The 19,737-nt window shown below is 54.1% G+C and overlaps 1 protein-coding gene across 1 annotated transcript in view; it reads right to left on the reverse strand.

The window, feature by feature from the left end:
• Positions 1-9,093, reverse strand: part of SQSTM1 (sequestosome 1) — a 15,446-nt gene extending 6,353 nt beyond the window's left edge. The window contains exons 1-5 of the mRNA XM_017863962.1: positions 8,719-9,093; positions 6,834-6,929; positions 5,811-6,040; positions 5,575-5,716; positions 4,710-4,790 (exon numbers count right to left, since the gene is read on the reverse strand). Of these exons, the coding sequence (XP_017719451.1) occupies positions 4,710-4,790; positions 5,575-5,716; positions 5,811-6,040; positions 6,834-6,929; positions 8,719-8,923 (754 nt within the window). The 5' untranslated portion in view covers positions 8,924-9,093. The remainder of the gene's footprint in view (positions 1-4,709; positions 4,791-5,574; positions 5,717-5,810; positions 6,041-6,833; positions 6,930-8,718) is intronic.
• Between the last annotated feature and the right edge of the window lie 10,644 nt (positions 9,094-19,737).

Below are 19,737 nucleotides of genomic sequence, written 5' to 3' on the forward strand. Positions count from 1 at the left end.
CCATTCTCCTGCCTCAGCCTCCCAAGTAGCTGGGACTACAGGCGCCCGCCAACTCGCCCGGCTAGTTTTTTGTATTTTTTAGTAGAGACGGGGTTTCGCCGTGTTAGCTAGGTTGGTCTCGATCTCCTGACCTCGCGATCCACCCGTCTCGGCCTCCCAAAGTGCTGGGATTACAGGCTTGAGCCACCGCGCCCGGCCCTTAACTGATTTTTTAAGTCATCAGTTGTTCCATTGTCTCCTAGCTTTTCATGATTGTTTGCTCTTTGTATTCCCAAGTATTTACAATAACCTAAAGTTTTAGAAGCCCCTCTTTATCCTCAGGGTTCTGACACTTGACAGTGATAAGCTTTGCTGTGGGGTCTTTCTCAGTCATTGTCAGGGCCGCTTTCAATCTAGAAGATAAGGTCCTCATTGCCAAGAAACTATCTTGCATTCCACGTTCATTTCCTCCTTTGTTTTCTGTTCTTTCTGGAATTCCTACTCGTCCTATATGGGGCTTCTAGACTTGTTCCTACACTAGTTTTCTTTTCTTTTCTCTCCTTCTTTCTCTGTTTTGCTTTTGGAGTATCTCCTTGAGGCACTATTAGAATCTAAGCCTTCTTTTGAAGTTTTTTTTCTATTTACATTTTTTTATTTCAAGAACTTTCTTATTCTATTCCCTTTGTTATCCTTTTTATAGTATCCTGTTCCTTTTTCATGCAGACAATACTCTTTTGTATCTCACTGAGGGCATTAACATTCTTTTCCCTTTAAGCCCTTTTCTCCCATGTGTGGGGCCTTTCCTCAGATGGCTGGTGACCCAAGCCTGTCTGATCCCCCTGAAACACTAAGAAAAGGTTGACAGGAGCCTTCTGTGAGGCCAGCGCCATCACTAACTTCTCCTCTGCAGGGTGACTGGGGGCCTGGCAGGCAGGAGCTGTAGGACGCTTCTCTGGGGGCATTCAGCCTCCCTCAGCAGGGACTCCCCATCTCCTGCCTGGCCAGGGAACTGACTGCTGGGCCCATTGCTCATTCGGGAGGCCCAGTTTCAGGCTGGTGTCTCACCCTGCCCTGTGTCTTTAGTATCCCATGCTGAAGCTTCCCTGGGTCAGGTGCTCCTGGAATTAAACATGAGGTCTCCTTCAGTCGTTGGCAAGAGCTGTCATCTAGTCAAGTGGGCCCTGAAGTCTCTGACACTTCCTACAGGTTTTCAACCCTCCCCCCTTGTTCCTGTCCCCCATCACTCCTACCTCTTGTCTTTCCTGGTACCTGAACAGATGGTCTTGCTTCTCACCAGGATGCCCTGTTCTGGCACACAGATTTCTGAAGCTTCCCTCAGCAGGTTGCCACCCTCCCTCCATTTCCATCTTCCAAAATCTGATCACATCTTTGTCTTTTCCTCTATTACTTTGTCTATGGTGTTTTCTTTTTTGTGTCAGCCCTTTCCTGCTATTTCAGTAGAGTGTAGGGGGGAGCAGAGGTAAAAGCAGGCTTAACTACAAGTACCTCCATCTGTAAATTGTTTTTCTCCTTTATTCTTCCCAACGTGTGATTATGAAAAGGTTGAAGCTGCCGGGCACAGTGGCTCACGCCTGTAATCCCAGCACTTTGGGAGGCCAAGGCGGGCGGATCACCTGAGGTCAAGAGTTCGAGACCAGCCTGACCAACGTGGAGAAACCCCGTCTCTAGTAAAAATACAAAATTAGCTGAGTGTGGTGGCGCACGTCCGTAATCCCAGCTACTCAGGAGGCTGAGGCATGAGAATTGCTTGAACCCAGAGGCGGAGGTTACAGTGAGCCAAGATTGCACCATTGCACTCCAGCCTGGGCAACAAGTGCAAAAGTCTGTCTCAAAAAAAAAAAGAAAAAAGGTTGACACAAACAGAAAAGTTGAAAGAATAGTACAATCAACACCCACATGCTTTTTAAATGGGTGAGTGATGAGACTTGTCTATAAACAGGTCAGAGAAATTACAGAATTAGGATTTCTCCAACTTGATAAAAGCCTGAGATTTCAGGGCTTATAAGAAGACTCTGCTGATGGAGTAGCCATTCTTGTATTCCTTTACTTTCTTAAGAAACTTGCTTTCACTTAAAAAAAAAAAAAAAAAGTGGACGATGCTTCGTGCCCTGCTGCCCCACAAAGCGTCTGCGTGTGGGTGTGTTTATCAGAGATACCGTGACCAGGAGGGACCCTGTGGCTTCATGTCCTGCATCTCGGGGCCTGCAGCCTCCCAGCCAGGAGTAGCCTGGGTCTCAGCGGTGGCTCCCTCAGCGGGTTCTCACTGCCCCACCAAAAGGCCTTGGCACCTCACAGGAAAGCCGCCGCTTACCCCACACACACTGCCACTGGGAGGCGGCTGTTGACTCGTTCCCCTTTGGGCCCTGCTCTGGGAACAGTCCCTTCTAGGCAGTTAACCTGTGAGTCATCTGGCTTATAGTTCTTCATAAAGAAAGGAAAGAAACTAGCTCTAACTTCTGTAACAGTCTAAGCCACTCCGCGACTGGCTCTCCTCAGCTGAAACCTCTCAGTCTATTTTACTAAAATCTTCCTTGTTTGTAGAGCTGCAGGCTCCTCCCTGGTTAGGAGAAAGCAATTCTATCCACTTTAAGCCTTTAGCTTTTAGTGCTCAAAGACATCTGAGCACTTGCAAGATGATTCCTGTCTGTGCCAAGTGGGGCATCCAGTTCAGTTCTGAGATGCTGCACCAGCACAGGTGGGTCTGGAGACAGTGTGACCCCAAGCACCTGGGCAGCCTCCCAGACAGATTCCAGGCCCCACCAACACCCACTTACCACAATCAAAAAAGGTAAGGTCTGGGGATCTGCGCTGTTTTAAGTCTCTACCTGAACCTACACTTGCTTTTGTGACTTCCCAGGATGTCTCTCCTTTGTTCTTTGAGTGAAGGACTCTTGTTCATACCTCCAAATTCACCTGCAATTTCTCAGACCTTTACTATGCCCAGAGTGAGTTGCAGGATTGAGGCACAGCCTATCTCTCAATCATGATCTCAGTGCTCCACTGTTCTACCCTCCTTCGAAGGCATTAAGAATACTGATTCTAGGCTGGGTGCGGTGGCTCCCAGCACTTTGGGAGGCCGAGGCGGGTGGATCACGAGGTCAGGAGTTCGAGACCAGCCTGGCCAACATAGTGACACCCCCGTCTCTACTAAAAATACAAAAATTAGCCGGGCGTGGTGGCGGGCACCTGTAATCCCAGCTACTCTGGAGGCTGAGGCAGGAGAATCGTTTGAACCCAGGAGGTGGAGGTTGCAGCGAGCCGAGATCACATCATTGCACTTCAGCCTGGGCGACAAGGGCAAAACTCCATCTCAAAAAACAAATAAAAAAAAAACAGAATAGCGATTCTTCTTTCCTATTCTCTGACTTCGCCTGTAAACTCTAGTACAGAAGCCATATGTGTTTGGGCTGTTTAGTTCAGCAGCAATGCCAAGATGTCACTGCTGCCTCAAAGTGAAATGAGCAAGGCTGGGCACAGTGGCTCACGCCTGTAATCCCAGCACTTTGGGAGGCCAAGGCGGGTGGATCACGAGGTCAGGAGTTCAAGACCAGTCTGGCCAATGTAGTGAAACCCTGTCTCTACTAAAAAAAATACAAAAATTAGCTGGGCGTGGTGGTGGGTACCTGTAATCCTAGTTACCCAGGAGGCTGAAGCAGGGGAATCGCTTGAACCCAGGAGGTGGAGGTTGCAGTGAGCAGAGATGGCGCCACTGCACTCCAGCCTCGGCGACAGAGCAAGACTCCCTCTCAAAAAAAAAAAAAACCGGAATGAGCAGAGTTGGAGCAGATGGCAGTCATGCCCTGTAGCCACAGGAGGCAGCAGGCAGGGTTCGGATGCCCCTCCTGGCAGCATTCTCTCAGACACTGAACACAACCTTTGGACAGGCTGACACAGCCTGCCACCGCAGTCGCAAAAACAAGCTCACTCTTCTAGAGAGAGATGCAAGTGTCCCAGCGATCCATCTGCCATCACGGATCCACCATCATCTTGAACTAGAAGTTGGCTTCATTCACTGATCCTCACTGCCACATGCCTGACTCTGCAGCACCCACCCCAGACCCTTAGCCAGACACTAGCACTTTCTAAAGCCCAGCGGGGAGGGGTCTCAGAGCCTGAGCTCATGCCTGGGGTCAGGTGGCACCACTCTGGGGGTACACATTGGGGTTCGCCCACCCCAGCAGACCCACTGTGCAACCTGAGGCACCAGAACTGGCTGTCACCCAGAGTACCTGCCTCCACATTCTCCCCGCTCTGATGCAGGCTCAGAACCCAGAAGCACCGGAAAGGTTTGGGGGTTGTAAACTAAAAGAAGGAAAAGATAGCATCTCAACTAACTACTACCCAGGTCCTCAACAGTCCAAATCCCAAGGCCTGGCTTAGGGGAAAATGCAGACTATTGTTCACCTAAAGGAGGGCAGTCAGAGGTGACAGGCAAGCCCTACAACCAGAGCCTGGTGACCCTCCGTTACTGGGACTGTCCCAACCAAATGCTGATTCTACGTCACTCCATGTAGAAGTTTGAGAATTCTGTCAGGGAATTCAACCGTGAGTTGCCTGTGGTCCAGCATGTAGTAAAGGTTGATTTGAGGCAGCAAATCCTCACCAGTGTCAAGGGCATGTCAATTTCCCATTTCTCTGCAGTATTCCAGATGAAGGTGACATAAAGCACAGGCTGAGTGAGGGAAGCACTGGGCAGGAGGCACACTCACCCAGAGGGCTAAGGGCAGCTGCCACACTCTCCCCCACGTTCTTCAGGAAATTCACACTGGGATCCTCCGACGGAGCAGAAGCTTTGATTTTTACAAAGATAAGATAAAAATATCTTTAATGCCTTGGATACCTGTCACCTTCTTGCCAAGGTCCCTGTGTTCCTGGGTGACCTTTAACCCAGACGCCTTGTCCAGGGACCCACTCAGCATCCCCCTCTCCTCCCTCCCACTCTGCACCCCCTGGCCCTGCACCAAGAGCCTCTCCACTCTCGCGCGCCGTTCCCCCTCATCTGTGACCCTGGTGCTCAGCAACCCCACACAGGCTCAGGCTCAGTACATTGTGAATATTGATCACATCCTTGAGTAAATATTTACTCAAAGTCAAGCAAACATCCCATCTTTGTCCCAGAGGGTGATAACATTAATAAAATCAGAATCCAAAAAATTTAGACTGCAAAGCTAAGGGTAAGTCTTTAACTTACAACTGTGTTTAAAAGGACTTGAGAAACTTTGGCTCTGATCTTCCTGACAACCATCACAAAAGAGAACAAAGTGCATCAAAAACCCTGGGCTGGAAGGGCCTCCCTGCCTGCACCTCACGGCACCTGGACAGGGCAGCCTCCTGAGGTGGGAAGGGCTATGCAGGTGAATTTGTGGCTTCAGGAACTCACACCTCAGTTTCCCTGTTTGGGAAATGCAGAGCATACTCCCCACTTTGCAGGGTTCTTGTGCGATTGTAGGACACCGGGAAGGTGGGGAGGTATCCTAAATTCTTGCCTTGCACATAGGCTTTGCACAAGGGCTCTGCGCACAGTCTGCCTGACTACTGTCACCATTCAGAAGCCGGTTCCAACGCAAGCCTCACCTGATTCTGCTGTGGGACCAGGGCGGGCATCCCCTGCACGAGGAGGACGTGGGCTCCAGTTTCCCGGTGGGCCCATCTCCCATCCTGGCCACCCGAAGTGCCCGTGTTTCAGCTTCCGGAGCCAGCGGCTGTGCGAGAAGCCCTGGAGAAGGAATTAGCAGAGGGGCAGGCAGTGAGCGGGTCAAGGTTCCTGCCACCCTGAGCCCACCCCAGGCCTGCCCGGAGGGCCTGCTCACCTCAGACAGGTGCCCGAAGGGGCTGGGGAACGCCAGCTTGGTGTGGCCCTGGTGCAAGCCCTTTCCCTCACAGACGCTACACAAGTCGTAGTCTGGACAGACGCTGCACTTGTAGCGGGTTCCTACCACGGGCCCGTTGCAGCCATCACAGATCACATTGGGGTGCACCATGTTGCGGGGCGCCTCCTGAGCACACGGTGGGCGGTGGTCCCGCCGGCACTCTTTTTTCTCTACAGGAAGGGCAGAGAGAGCTGCTAGGGTGCGGCCCCCTAAAGTGCTCCCCCTCTATCATCACTGTGGGGCTGTCACTGCCAGCAAGGCCCCTGGGCCTCCTCTCCAGCATGGAGTCCACACAAAATTCAGCTGCTTAGGTGAGGGCAGCAGAGCAACCAAGAACCTGCTAGGAGGTTCCCAGTCCCTGTGTCTGTTACCTGGGAACTGTGGCCCAGGCAGCAGAGCAGCAACAAGGAGCCCGGTCTGTACGGCTTTGGCCTTGCTCTTCACCCAAGCACCGCAGCAGCAGACCCCATCCCTAGGGGTGAACGCGGACTCCTCTTTCTCAGGTCAGGCACAGCACTTAGTATGTCTTTTTTTTTTTTTTTTTTTTTTGACACAAGAGTCTCATTCTGTCGCCTAGGCTGGAGTGCAGTCGTGTGATTTCGGCTCACGGCAACCTCTGCTCTCCAGGTTTAAGCAATTCTGGTCTCAGCCTCTTGAGTGCCTGGGACTAGAAGTGCACACCACCACACCCAGCTAATTTTTGTATCTTTAGTAGAGACAAGGTTTCACCATGTTGGCCAGGCTGGTCTTAAACTCCTGACCTCAGGTGATCTGCCTGCCTCGGCCTCCCAAAGTGCTGGAATTACAGGCGTGAGCCACCACACCTGGCCTATGTCCCTGTCTTAAACAGCCCTCAAATTACGGACCTCTTCATTGGTGGAACATCAAGCCCTGTTTTTCACTCAGCAGGGAACTGAGTACAAGCTGAGCTGGCTTCAGACAGCCCCCAGAGCAGCTCCTTACCTTTAATGTAGATTCGGAAGATGTCATCCTTCACGTAGGACATGGCCATTGTCAACTCCTCGTCACTGGAAAAGGCAACCAAGTCCCCGTCCTCATCTAGATTGTTTAAAAGACAGCACATAAGCACCCAGAGGTTCTCAGCTGGACATAAGCTGCTGGAATGAGCTGAGGCCAGATGAAAGGGACACTCACAGGGCTATAAACTGGAGCACACCTACTTGAGCCACGGAGGGCAGGAGTGAGAGGCAAGACTGCCCCCTTGCTCTGACACCTCCTGGAAGGTGAGTGCTCCAACCTGGGCCCTGGACCACAGCCACACGCAGGGGGTGGAGGGCCCTGGACCACAGGGGCAACAGCAGCTTCGGCTGCTGCACTTATTTAGACTCGGGCCAGCTTCCTCTTCAGAAACGTGCCACCTCATTCCACATCCGACCAGCCCCATGTCCATCTTCAACTGTGGGAGATCCCTGCCTGTGACCTGCTTCTGAGGGGCCCAGCCCCACAAAGGCCTTCGACTTCTAGTGGCTTGGGAGTAAAGGAGACAAGGGCATCTGTCTACTTCCTTCCCTAACAAAGCTGAAAAACATGTATTTGTATGTAGTCTGCAGTTGTGATAGATACATGTGAGCTCAAAGGGCTTTAAAGCACAACTGTGCAGACCAAACCACACCATCCACTGTGGGAACAGGTGTGGCACCCAAAGATGCAAACAGCCCAAATGTCTGTCAACTAATGAACAGGTAAAACATGGCCCATCCATACAACAGAATATTATTCCTCCAAAAAAACCGAAGTACTGATGTGTGCCACAACATTGAACACACTACACTAAGTGAAAGAAGACTACATTGTATGATTCTATTTACATGAAATGCCCAGGATTGCAAGAGGGATAGATACAGAAAGGAGGTGAGTGGTTGCTGGGGGCATGTGGATGGGGGGTGATAAAAGGTATGTATGGCGTTTATAAGGTGATGAAAAGCTCTCAGATTGAATATGGTTCACAAACCTATGAAAATGGTGAAAACCACTGACTTGTACACTAAATGGGTGAACCCTTATGCCAGTTACAGCTCAAAATCACAATTTTTTTTTTTAAGAACAGGAGAGGGCCTGGCAGGCTGGCAGCACTCCAGAGGGAGGTCCTAGCACTACCAGCTCCCAGGGGCCGGCCTTGGCCACCTCCCTAACCCCACCCCCAGCAGCCACTGGTCACACCAGCGCAGCAGGAAACAGTTCCTGGGCTTCTGTGCCCACACCAACACTTCTGAAGAACGGTCTCGTCTTGTCCCTCTCTCCACTTGCCAATGGGATAACATCTGTACTCGACCTAGCCTGGAGCATTCCTCGGGCAATCAGTGCCCTCCTCCCAGGCGCTGTCGCGGCGCTCCCAAGTCCCCCGCACCCCGCGCTTGTTTACCCGCGCCGCTCCCTCCCCTCCGCCGGCGCTCCCCGGGCTCCTCCGGGCCATTATCTGAACCACCACCTGGCGCAGCAAGATGTCAGTGTAACCCGAGTGCCCGCCTGACCACCCAGTTCCCGCGGAGAGCCAGAGAGTTCGCCCCGGCGCGTCCTGGCCAAAATCCCCAACAGCGCGGGGGGGGGGTCTGACGCTCCCAGGCTCGAGCCCCCGGCCCGCAGGGCTCCACCGCCCCAAGGAGCCACCACTGAACAGCGGGTCCCGGCCTTGGTCACCACTCCAGTCACCAGGCTGGCACCCGAGGCCGAACTGGGGACCCACGCAGGCCACCGCCATCCAGGGAGCAGCCAGAGCAGACCCCTCACGGCCCACCAGGCGTCGCCGAGAAGCGAGAGGGCAGCCACCCCGCGGCAGGAGGCCGGGCCCGGCCTGCGTCACCGCCCCCGCCCTGCCCGGCCCGCTCACCGCGGTAGTGCGCCTGGAAGCCGCCGGGCCGCAGCGCGGGGAAGAGGGCGGCCACCCGGCTCAGCAGCCGCTCGCAGGGCCCCGGACCTGCCGCGTCCTCGGCTTCCGCCTCAGGCTCGGGGCTGAAGCAGAAGCTGAAGCGGCGGATCTCGCGCGCCGCGTCCTCCTTGCCCAGAAGGTAGGCCTTCACGGTGAGGGACGACATAGCGAGCGGCGAGCTGCGGGAAAACTGGCCGTCCGGGTCGAGGCCGACGCGCGGCTTTTGTAGGACCGCGGAGGCCCCGCCCCGCCTCGAGAGGGGCGGAGTCTGTCGCGCCCTCCCAGCCTCCGCCACGGGCGTCGCGGCGCGAGAGCCGCCCTGCAGAGGCCCCTTCAGTACTAACCCTTTCCCCGCTACCCTTCGCTCCAGGTCTCCCGGCCCCTCATTGCTGACCCCTCTCTTCACTGCCCCAGTGCACCAAGGACCCCAAGAAACCGGCCCTGGCACTCACATAGGCCTGGGCTCCAGCCTCTGCACCTGGGATCAGGGGACTGTCCAGTCCCTCGCCCCTCCCAGGTTTGGGCCTGGTCATGACTCAGCAATATCCTTCGTTGGGGGTACCCAGTGCAGGGAGAGCTGACACAGCCCCCATATCAGGAGGCTGCTAGGTCGCCCAGTGGGCACTGCTGGTCAGAACAAGCTGGCTCTCAGGGTGCTGTTCCGACCCTGCCATGGTCAGCCTCCAGCGGGGGCAGCCCTCTTACAGCGCGTGGCACCCTCGCTGATGGCCCCTAACTGGGTTGAGGGACGGACCCCGACTCTGGCCTGAGCACCAGAGAAGTTCCCAGTTTAATAGGAGTGGAGTTGAGAGGTGCTTGAGGACCAGCTAAGGTCTCCTGAATGTCAGTGGTCGCCAAATGTTCACTGTGGCCCAAGCGACTCCTTATGGGCTCCTCAATTCAGCGGGCAGTGCCCATGGCCCTGTGGGGGCTCAGGTCCGTTGGCCTTGTGGGCAGCCAAGGGGGTCAGGCAACAGCCACCTCAGCTAGGAATGAAGAAACTCTACTTTATGCCACCAAAGTAACCTGTCCGCCAGAACTGGGGCAAGGAGAGGGGCAGGACGGGTGGTCACCCTCGGGAGCCTCCCACGCAAGGTCCTGTGAGTAGGAGGTCCGAACCTGCTGGGTCCAACTCATGCCATTTCAGGCCAGGGCTTGCAGGAGTTGGAGAAACGTCCCAGCGGGGGAAACCCAAACCGAGGGAAGGGTGGCTGGATGGGGCCATTCAGGTGTGAAGGTGATGTGTGGGTGCGTGCACAGCAGGGGCTGGCCCACAGGTGTGAACCATCCTTCCGGGAGAGCCTGAAGTGGGCAAGTCTTCCGCCCTGCCCAGAGCAGCACCCTCTGTGGAGAGGGTTCAGGCCTCTCCCTGCATCCAGAGGGGGAGAGTGGAAAGTGCCCCAGGGCCTGCTGGAGCCACTGCCTTGCAGACAGGGGCAGGGGACACAGAGGGGCATGCTGGCAGAGGCTGCGGCCTACAGACAGGTGCTGGCCAAGCGTGAGTCAGCAGCCCAGGCGCCTGAGAGCCACGTGGCCCCCGCCGAGAGCCGGCCTTCCTGCCCCAGCTCCTGGCTATGGCTCGGTCTGAGCAGGGTGAGGGACACAAGGAAAGCCCTCTGGCTCTGGGAACATAACTTTGAGCTCCCCCAAGAAGGAGCTCCTTTGCCTTCTCGCCACTGGGCCCGGTTTGGGATCGTGGGAAGTTTCCGCGGGGGCTGGGGGCAGCTGAAGAGACTCGGGGTGGGGGGGGAGAAGGAAGCACAGAAGGGGTGTCCTTGGGAAGCTGGGGTGGAGACCCCGGCTCTGGCCCTTCCCCGCAGGCCTTGTAGCCCCAGCGGCCGCCCTGCCCCCATGCGAGGCCAAGGCCTCCAGGAGGTAAACAAGCCGTGGCGGGAACCCCCTGGCAGGGCCCTCCCTCCCGCCGCGGAGGTCAGGTGGTCTGGCCGGCAGTGAGTCAGCGTCCCATGACTGTTGTCGTAATAGGGGGATCCCCGGCCCCTGCTGCCACCCATCTCAGTGACCTCTTACCTGGAGGCTGGGCTGGGAGTGGCTCCGGGGTCACTGTGAGTCCCCTGAGCAGGAAGAGCGTGCAGCTGCCGGAGCCAACCAGACCCTGTGCCCCTTCTCCCGTCTGACTCCTTCCCCTTTCCCGATGCAGTCCCACCCCGCAAGCTCCCCGCGTCCATTGGCCCCCTTCCCACCCTCCAGGGCCCGGCGTGTATGCCCAGGGAAAGCTCGGCACCTGAGTTGGAGACCCACTATGGACCAGCGTCTCATTTCCTCATCTTTCAAATGGGGCTGAAGTGGCAGGACTTGTGCTGCCTTACCAGGCCATGGCCCATGAGTGTGCGAGTTGTTTAGCTGCTTTTGGGGCTGTAAGCTGGGGGGTCAGGGCAGGGCAGAGACTGCAGGGGGCCTGAGGTGAAAGAGTGGGGAGGGCAGGAGAGGCCTGAGCCAAGCACCCAGTGGTCCCAGGAGACCAGGCGGTTGGCCACAGGGTTGGTCTGGTTCTGTCTGTTGCTGCCCCGCGTGTTGTAACCATCTGGTCAGTTCCCCCTTCCCCCTTCCCAAATAATCCCATACCTTGGCAGTGGTGTTCCCAGGTTCCATTCTTTTCTTTGGGGTGTGGAGTCAAGTGTCCACGTGGGTGCTGGGGCAGCCAGAGACAGGGCCACTGAGGGATTCAGGTTGCACTCACTGCTCTGGGCCATCTTTAGGGAGATTGACAATCACAGAGGACACAGTGCCTCCAGGCCCAGCCCTAGGCCCAGGGGATGAGTTCCTCTACGGAGGTCCTGGTCTGTGAGGTGACCTCCAGGCCTTCTGCACTGTAGCCACTCCCTTCCACTCACATGGGAGGGCCACAGCCCTCCCTACAATCTTCCAAATCATGCCAGCTCATTCTACCTGGTGACTTTTCCCTGGCTCTCCCTCTGGTCCAAAACCCTTTCCCCTCCTGCCCTACAAGGCAACTTCCCACCCTAAATGTCCCCTCCTCAGTGGGGCCTTCCTTGACCACTCCCTAGGAAAAATCCCCAGGCACTGGACATCACTCTTGTTTTTTCTTTTTTTTTTTTTTTCAGACAGTCTCACTCTGTCACCCAGGCTGAAGTGCAGTGGCATGATCCTGGCTCACTGCAACCTTTGCCTCCCAGGTTCAAGCAATTTTCATGCTCCTGCCTCAGCCTCCCAAATAGCTGGGATTACAGGTGCCCGCCACCAAGCCTTGCTAATTTTTGTATTTTTAGTAGAGACAGGTTTCACTGTGTTGGCCAGGATGGTCTTGAACTCCTGACCTCAAGTGATCCGCCCACCTCGGCCTCCCAAAGTGCTGGCACTGCAGGCTGAGCCACCCTCCAGGCCAGACATCACCCCCTTTTAGCCCTTTCAGACAAGCCCAAAGCCCAGGCAAGAGGTGTTGGGGCCATGGGAGGGGGCACGCCCACAAGGGGTTTGCAAAGATCTTTCTGAAAGAAAAGGAGTTCAAGTCATGCACTGACACGGTTAGAGAATTTGGTGATGCCAAGTTGTCAGGCGTGAGAAACCCAGGGACCCTCTCCTACTGGAAGGCCAGAGCTACAGAAAGAGGTCCCCTGACTGTCGGAATTTCTCCGAATAATTTCAAATGTAGCCTGCCTGGGGAGGGGGGCGAGATCCTGGGCCCTCAGGGGCACTGAGGGGTCGCCCATGTGGGGGGACATTGCCACATGGGGGCGGCCCTCGCCAACCCCGGAGTGGGGAAAAGGGGGAGGGATGGAGGACGAAGCCGGGCCGTGTCTGAATGCACAACGCGGATTAGGAACCATAGCCCTGGTCCCCAGAAAGCGCGTGCGGCTCAGGGCAGAACCTGCTGGCGTTCCAGCTCCGGCGCAAGGGACGTGGGGTCACTGGAAGACGGGAAGCGGGCCGCCCGTGGGGAGGAGACTGGACCCGACCCCGGCCCGCCCTACCCGAGTGGCCAGGCCAGCGCTGCCCCCAAGCGTGTCCCGGCCCCCGGCGCGGCTCCGGCCCAACCGAGCACGCCCGCGGGCGCTTCCCCTGCCCCGGGAAGGAAGCCTCCCACCCGCGTCGGAAGTGGCCTGCCCGGGGCCACTGGCCTGCAAGTCCCCGTGTTCTCGAGGTCCCTGCCTCGTTGTCCCACGCACCTGTAGCCGGCGGGAGGGGCTGAGAGGAGGGTTTCGCTGGGACCTAAGGCCCCGTCCCCTCGCCAGCCTCTGCCTTCCTCGGTCACCCGGTGGCCGGAGACCCAGGGGCATTGCTGGGGTACCCCAAAGCATAGGGTTAGAAAAGACAGGAGGGGGCGACAAGGAGTAGGGAGGGTGGCTGGGGGAAGACGGCAGAGTGACCCCGGAAGGGTCCAGGCGCCCCAAGCCCATCGAAGACTGGAGGCCCTCAGTGAGGCCTGGGGGGACTGTGGGAAAAGAAGCTCAAGAAGGGGAATCTGGAGCGAGGTGGGGGAGAGGTCAGCATGGCCTTCTCTAGGAGCGCCAGCCCCAGACAGAGCGGTGACAGGCTGCATCAGGGGTACCCCGTCTATCCTGAATTGGTCAGGAGTGTGGGATCCCGTGGAGGGGGCTGCCCCCGGCGCAGGAGCAATGGCCCTCTCCCTCCCCTCCACTTGCTCCCCTCGAAAACCTTCTGGAAGAGGCCGGGCGCGGTGGCTCACGCCTGTAATCCCAGCACTGGTAGGCAAGGTGGGCGGATCATGAGGTCAGGAGTTCGAGACCAGCCTGGCCAACAGAGTGAAACCCCGCCTCTACTAAAAATGCAAAAAATTAGCTGGGTGTGGTGGCAGGTGCCTGTAGTCCCAGCTAGTCGGGAGGCTGAGACAAGAGAATCGCTTGAGCCTTGGAGGCGGAGGTTGCAGTGAGCTGGAATGGTGCCACTGCACTCCAATCTGGGTGTCTCAAAAAAAAAAAAAAAAAAAAAAAAAAAGAAAACCTTCTGGAAGAATTATCTGACTTTGAGGATCTAACCCTTCTTGCTCCCAATGCTTCCTAGCAGGGCCCGCACCCCAGGGCGGGTACTTACTGCAGTCCCCCACCTCCAGCTCTGCACACCCACAGCCCAGTGCCCGCTCTTCCCCCTCAGCCTCCCGACCAGACTCAGCTCTTCAACCTCCCTGGAGTCCCTGTGCACCCATTTTGTTCTGTGCCTGTCCCTGCCCTGACTGTGTGGGCTCAGGTAGCTTTGTGGGGTGTGTGGATGTTGTGTGGGAGTGTATGTGTGCCCCATGTGTCCCATGTATTATAACCCTGATGGTCTGGAGCAGAAGGCGTGGGGTCATCTGTGGATAAAGGCGTGGGGTCATCTGTGGATGAAAGTGTGGGGTCATCTGTGGATAAAGGGTGGTATTCAAGCAGGGTCCTCACCTGTGTTAGGCCACCACGTACTTTTGCGTACAGGTAGGGTGAGGTAAACCTACGACCCAAGCTTGGCCAACCAGAGCATTGTAGCACCCTGGGTCAGGGATGACATGTGACCCACGCTGGCGGATGAAATGCACGCTGGGGCTATCTGCAAGCAGGAGCCTTGGGGAGGGGGGAATCCTGAGCAGATCAAAGCTTGATCTCAGTATCTGACTCCTGGATCCAGGCTGGCCTAATGCTGGATTATCAAATGGCTTAAGCCAGTGGATTGTGGTTTTGGTCAGTTGTATCCAAGAGTAGTGACCCATGCCGTATACCCCATGCCTGTTCCAGGTTTTCTTTTCTTTCTTTTTTTTTCAAGACAGAGTCTTGCTCTGTTGCCCAGGCTGGAGTACAGTGGCTTGATCTCTGCTCACTGCAACCTCCACCTCCCGAGTTCAAGCAATTATGCTGCCTCAGCCTCCCAAGTAGCTGGGATTACAGGCGCCCATCACCACATCCCACTAATTTTTATACTTTTTAGTAGAGATGGGATTTCACCATTTGGCCAGGCTGGTCTTGAACTCTTGGCCTCAAGTTATCCACCCGCCTCAGCCTCCCAAAATACTGGGATTGTGAGCTACCATACCCCGCCTGCTTTAGGGTTCCTGATGGCAGTCACGGTCAGAATACAAGCCAGAAATGGTCACAATACAGGCCAGAAACCTGGGAGTCAGCTATGACCATGTGCTCCCCCTCAAGCCACCAGCAGTTCCTGTTGATTGTACTTTCTGGCAATAGCAACGGTAATAATACACATGTAGCACATCTTTTATGCCAGGAAACATTCTAAATATTTTAATTTTTAGAGACAAGGCCTCACTCTGATCCCCAGTCTGGAGTGCAGTGGTATGATCACGGTTTATGGCAGCCATGATCTTCTTGGGCACAAGCGATCCTCCCACCTCAGCCTCCTAAAAGTGCTGGGATTAGAGGTGTGAGCCACCTCACCCAGCTTGAATATTTTTCTGCATATTAACTCACCTGTTCCCTTGAGGTGAGACCATGTGATTAATTCTGGCCAAGGACCTGAGTTGGAAGAGCCATATGTCACCTACCTATACGCCAAGCATTTATTTATTGGCCAGTATTTATTTGCCAAGCATTTATTTATTTGCCAAAGCTTCTAGAGCTCTCTTTCTCTTTGCCAAGAAAGCCTGTGATTTTCACATGGTTATTCCTGTAGGCTGGGCAGGAACTGCGATGAGCAGAGACCCCAGGGGACCCTTGATGGGTATACAGCTTTGAGTATACTTGTATTAGATCAGAGAAATTGGGGGTGGTTAGAGCAGCATAATCAAGCCTATCCTGACTGGTTATTATCCCCACAGGCTCAGAAGGGACTAAGTTGCTGTAGCGGACGGAAGCAGAATTATGAACCCAGAAGGGCCATTCCCTAGGACATCTTGACCTCAGTGATGTGCATTCTCCAAAAACTGTCCTGAATCCATCTCCTTCGCCTAATCTCCATTCCCCACCCCTCTGACCCTCCATTCCAGACTTTCTCCTGGATGGTTATGTCAGGGAGGAAAAGCTTTTCCTCTGCCCTCTTAGATGCAGCATCTGGGGGCCTGCAAATTAAATTGACAAAAGACAAATTAGCAAGAGAAATGGAGTTGTGTAGCTTTTAGTTTTTTATTTGAGATGGAGTCAGTATTGCCCAGGCTGGTCAGGAACTCTTAGGGTCAGAGGATCCTCCCACCTCTGCCTCTCAAGTAACTGGGACTACAGGCTCACACCACCACCCCATAGACATTCTTATTCATGTTCTAGGAGGTTAGAATTGGGGAGCTCATAAACCAATGAAAGGTCGGGGGAAAGGGCACTTGGGGAAAACAAAGGACTTCTAGGAAAGATCATATGATCATATGCTGGTTTTGTGACAGCGTGTATTTGCCTGTGGTGCCATCTCTGGTGATAAGAGACCCTGGTCCCTCCCAGGGAGGGGGCTTATCTCTGTTTCCTCTTATTCTCTCCAGCCGCTTTCCACGCCTGCCCGAAAGGTTATATTTTATTTTATTTTATCTTTTTATTTTATTTTATTTTATTTTGAGAAAAAGTCTCACTCTGTGGCCCAGGCTGAAGTGCAGTGGCAATCAGAGAAGTCAAGTGATCCTCCCGCCTCAGCCTCCTGAGCAGCTAGGACTATAGGCACATGCCAACATGTGGGTTTTTTTTTTTCTTTTTTTCATAGAGAGGAGGGTCTTGCTGTGCTAACCAGGCTGATTTGAAGCTCCTGGCCTTGTGTGAAAATGCTCATTTTAAAATACAAATACAACCCCAGCCTCCACGCCTCTTCTTGTTTTAGACTTTATGCACAGCTTCAAAGGTAAAAACCCAAATTCAATTCCCAACACTGTGTACTGGGTCCTGCAAGCTGTGCTCTGCCCTGCCCTGGTCTGCCCCAGGGCCAGCTCTCCTGGTACTCATGCCACCTCCCCCTATCCAGGCCTTCCACCCTTACAGGCATGGCTAATTGTCCCATTACAAGCTGCCCACGGACCTCGCCTTTCCACCCTATGATGAGGTGGCTGTGGATGGGACTATGGTAAGACGGTGAGGAGGTCAATGTCAGTGCACATGTGTCTGTATCATTAGTGACATGTGTGTCTGGAACATGGTGAATATACAGAACATTTGCTATGAATGAAACAGCCAGCTGCCAGGTGAGGTGAGGCTTTAGGGCAGGGCTTCCAAACTTCTACTGTGCCAGGGACATCCTTAGCATCTGCAGAAGATGAAGGACGCCTGGTTAGAAACACGCTTTCTTTTCTTTTCTTTTCTCTTTTCTTTTCTTTTCTTCTTTTCTTTTCTTTCTTCCCTCCCTCCCTCCCTTCCTCCCTTCCTTCCTTCCTTCCTTTTCTTTTTTTGAGAACCGTGTTTTGAATGCATTACATTACCAAAAAAGTTAATATTGAAATGCAAACGTCAAAATATAAAAACACGGCCATTTGCTCTTTTCCTAGACTAGTTACGGCTGGGCCTGGTCAAGCCTTGTGAGGCTGAGGCTAGGGAGTTCCAACCATCAACCTTGGAAGAGCTGTCTTGGAGGCAGGCAGGTCCAGAGCCCCACGTGCCATGGGACCTGAACCCACAGCAAGCCTGGGCCGGGCCACCGGATAACTTCCCTGTGCTGAGCCGCCACTCCTGCCAAGGTCGTCAGCTCTAGGGGAGCACCGCTGCGAGCTGGCTGATGCACTGCGCCTCCACCCGCACAGAGCCCTTCCCGGAGATGACAAAAACGGCCTCAACACTCCCGTGTCCGGGAGTCAATGGCTGAAACCACAGACGGGCTCCAGTCACCTCAAGAAGACACAGATGCTACCGACGGCCACCGCGCCCGGCTGTTCCCCTCTTTCTAGATGGGTAGTCATTCATCTTCAGTCTGTATCCCTTTTGAATGCATTCTGAGTCCCTGGGACTCCTTTGAAAAAATGCCATCATTTTTCCTTTCTCCTCCTCTGCCCTCTCTTCACGGATAGGTAATTGTAGTCTCTGTACTATGGGACACTCCCCACAGATGCATCCTCCAAACTGGGAAAAGTTAATTTCCCAAACCTTAAACTGGTTGGCTTAGGGTTGTGCTCGGGAAGGGAACCTAGAACCCCAACATGCTGGCAAAAGGGGAAAGTTTTTACCAGCCGGGCTTTGGCCTCCCTCCTCCCATGCAAACTGGTAAAAGGCTGAGGCAGAAGGATCCCTTGAGCCCAGGAGTTCAAGACCAGCCTGAGCAACATCGTGAGACCCTGTCTCTACAAAAAACAGAATAAAACCCCAAAATACAAAAAAAATTAGCCAGGCATAGTGGCATATGCCTGTGTAGTCCCAACTACTTGGGCGGCTGAGGTGGGAGGATCGCTTGATCCCAGGAGGTTGAGGCTCCAGTGAGCCAAGATCATGCCATTGCACTCCAGCCTGGGCAACAGAGTGAGACCCTGTCTCAAAACACACACACACACACACATAAAAATGCATTGATTTAAGGAAAAATATTAAAAGTATTAAACCAGTAAACATGAAGGAAATGGCCTATTGGTGACCAAGTTTGGGAAGCTCTTTTGAGTCCCCTCCCCCTCTACACTCAGTGGCTTCAGGGTAGGAAGATCTGGGAATGAGGTGGGGCGAACCTGGTGTCCCAGCACCAAGACCCTTGATCCTGACCCTGGCTGTAACCTCTCCACCCCACCTTTCTCCCTTTGAAACAGGGACCCGCATTGTCTGGCTCCCTTCCCATTTGCTGCTGCTCTCTGGGCCTGCCTGCAGCCCAGACTCCCTCAGGCAATTCCAGACAGGTGAGTTCTGCCTGTCACCCTGTGCTAGGAGTTTGCCTGAGGACTGCCACTGCCTGCACCAAACGGAGCACAAAAGTCCAGTTGCTGTCCAAACCGTAGCCCGTGGCCCTTTCCTTTGTTCTTACCACACGATGTAAGTGCCTATTTGTTTTGGGATTACTTGCCAACCCTCAGCCCACTTTATCTTCCTGAAGATTTTCTGGGACAGCTCTTGGAGGTGTCCACTCCTTCTGTACTTAGCCTGTGGTCCAGGGACCCAGAATTGGGGAGGTCCAGGAGCTAATACTTGGTATGTCCTTCAGTTATGAATGGAAGTAGCAAAATCCACCAGAATTAACAGTAGCTCTGACCGTCAAGACAGAAATCAGTAGGTGTTGCAGACACCTCAAAATAGCGGTTTCACTCACAGCAGTAACTTCAGATTTCTGGTACTTATTTGTCCTGCCTCTAGATCTCATAATTTAATGAGTTTATTAATAAAGAATCATGGCTGGGTACAGTGATTCAGGCCTATAATCCCAGCACTCTGGGAGGCCTAGGCAGGAGGATCACTTGAGTCCAGGAGTTCGAGACCAGCCTGGGCAACATGGCAAAACCCTGGCTCTACAAAAACTAGCCTGTAGTCCTGCTACTCTGGAGGCTTGAGGCTGGGAAGCAGAGGTTGCAGTGAGCCATGTTTGTGCCACTGCACACCAGCCTGGGCGACAGAGTGAGACCCTGTCTCAAAAAGAAAAAAAAAAAAAGGCTGGGCACGATGGCTCACACCTGTAATCCCAGCACTTTGGGAGGCCAAGGCAGGTTGATCACCAGGTCAGGAGTTCGAGACCAGCCTAGCCAAGATGGTGACACCCCATCTCTACTAAAAATAGAAAAATTAGCCAAGCATGGTGGCAGGCACCTGCAATCCCAGCTACTTGGGAGACTGAGGGAGGAGAGTCGATTGAATCCGGGAGGCAGAGCTTGCAGTGAGCCGAGATCAGGCCACTGCACTCTAGGCTGGGGGACAGAGCAAGACTCCATCTCAATAATAATAATAATCAGGTGTTTCAGTATCACAAATGTGTGTGTGTTTTTATTTTTTCAACCTAAATGTTCTTTGATGGTAGACTGGATAAAGAAAACGTGGTACATATATACCATGGTATACTATGCAGCCATAAAAAAGAACAAGATCGGCCAGGCACGGTGGCTCACGCCTGTAATCCCAGCACTTTGGGAGGCCGAGACGGGCAGATCACAAGGTCAGGAGATCGAGACCATGGTGAAACCCCGTCTCTACT

Source organism: Rhinopithecus bieti, unplaced genomic scaffold (assembly GCF_001698545.2).
Source record: "Rhinopithecus bieti isolate Rb0 unplaced genomic scaffold, ASM169854v2 scaffold_73501, whole genome shotgun sequence".
Lineage (NCBI taxonomy): Eukaryota > Metazoa > Chordata > Mammalia > Primates > Cercopithecidae > Rhinopithecus > Rhinopithecus bieti.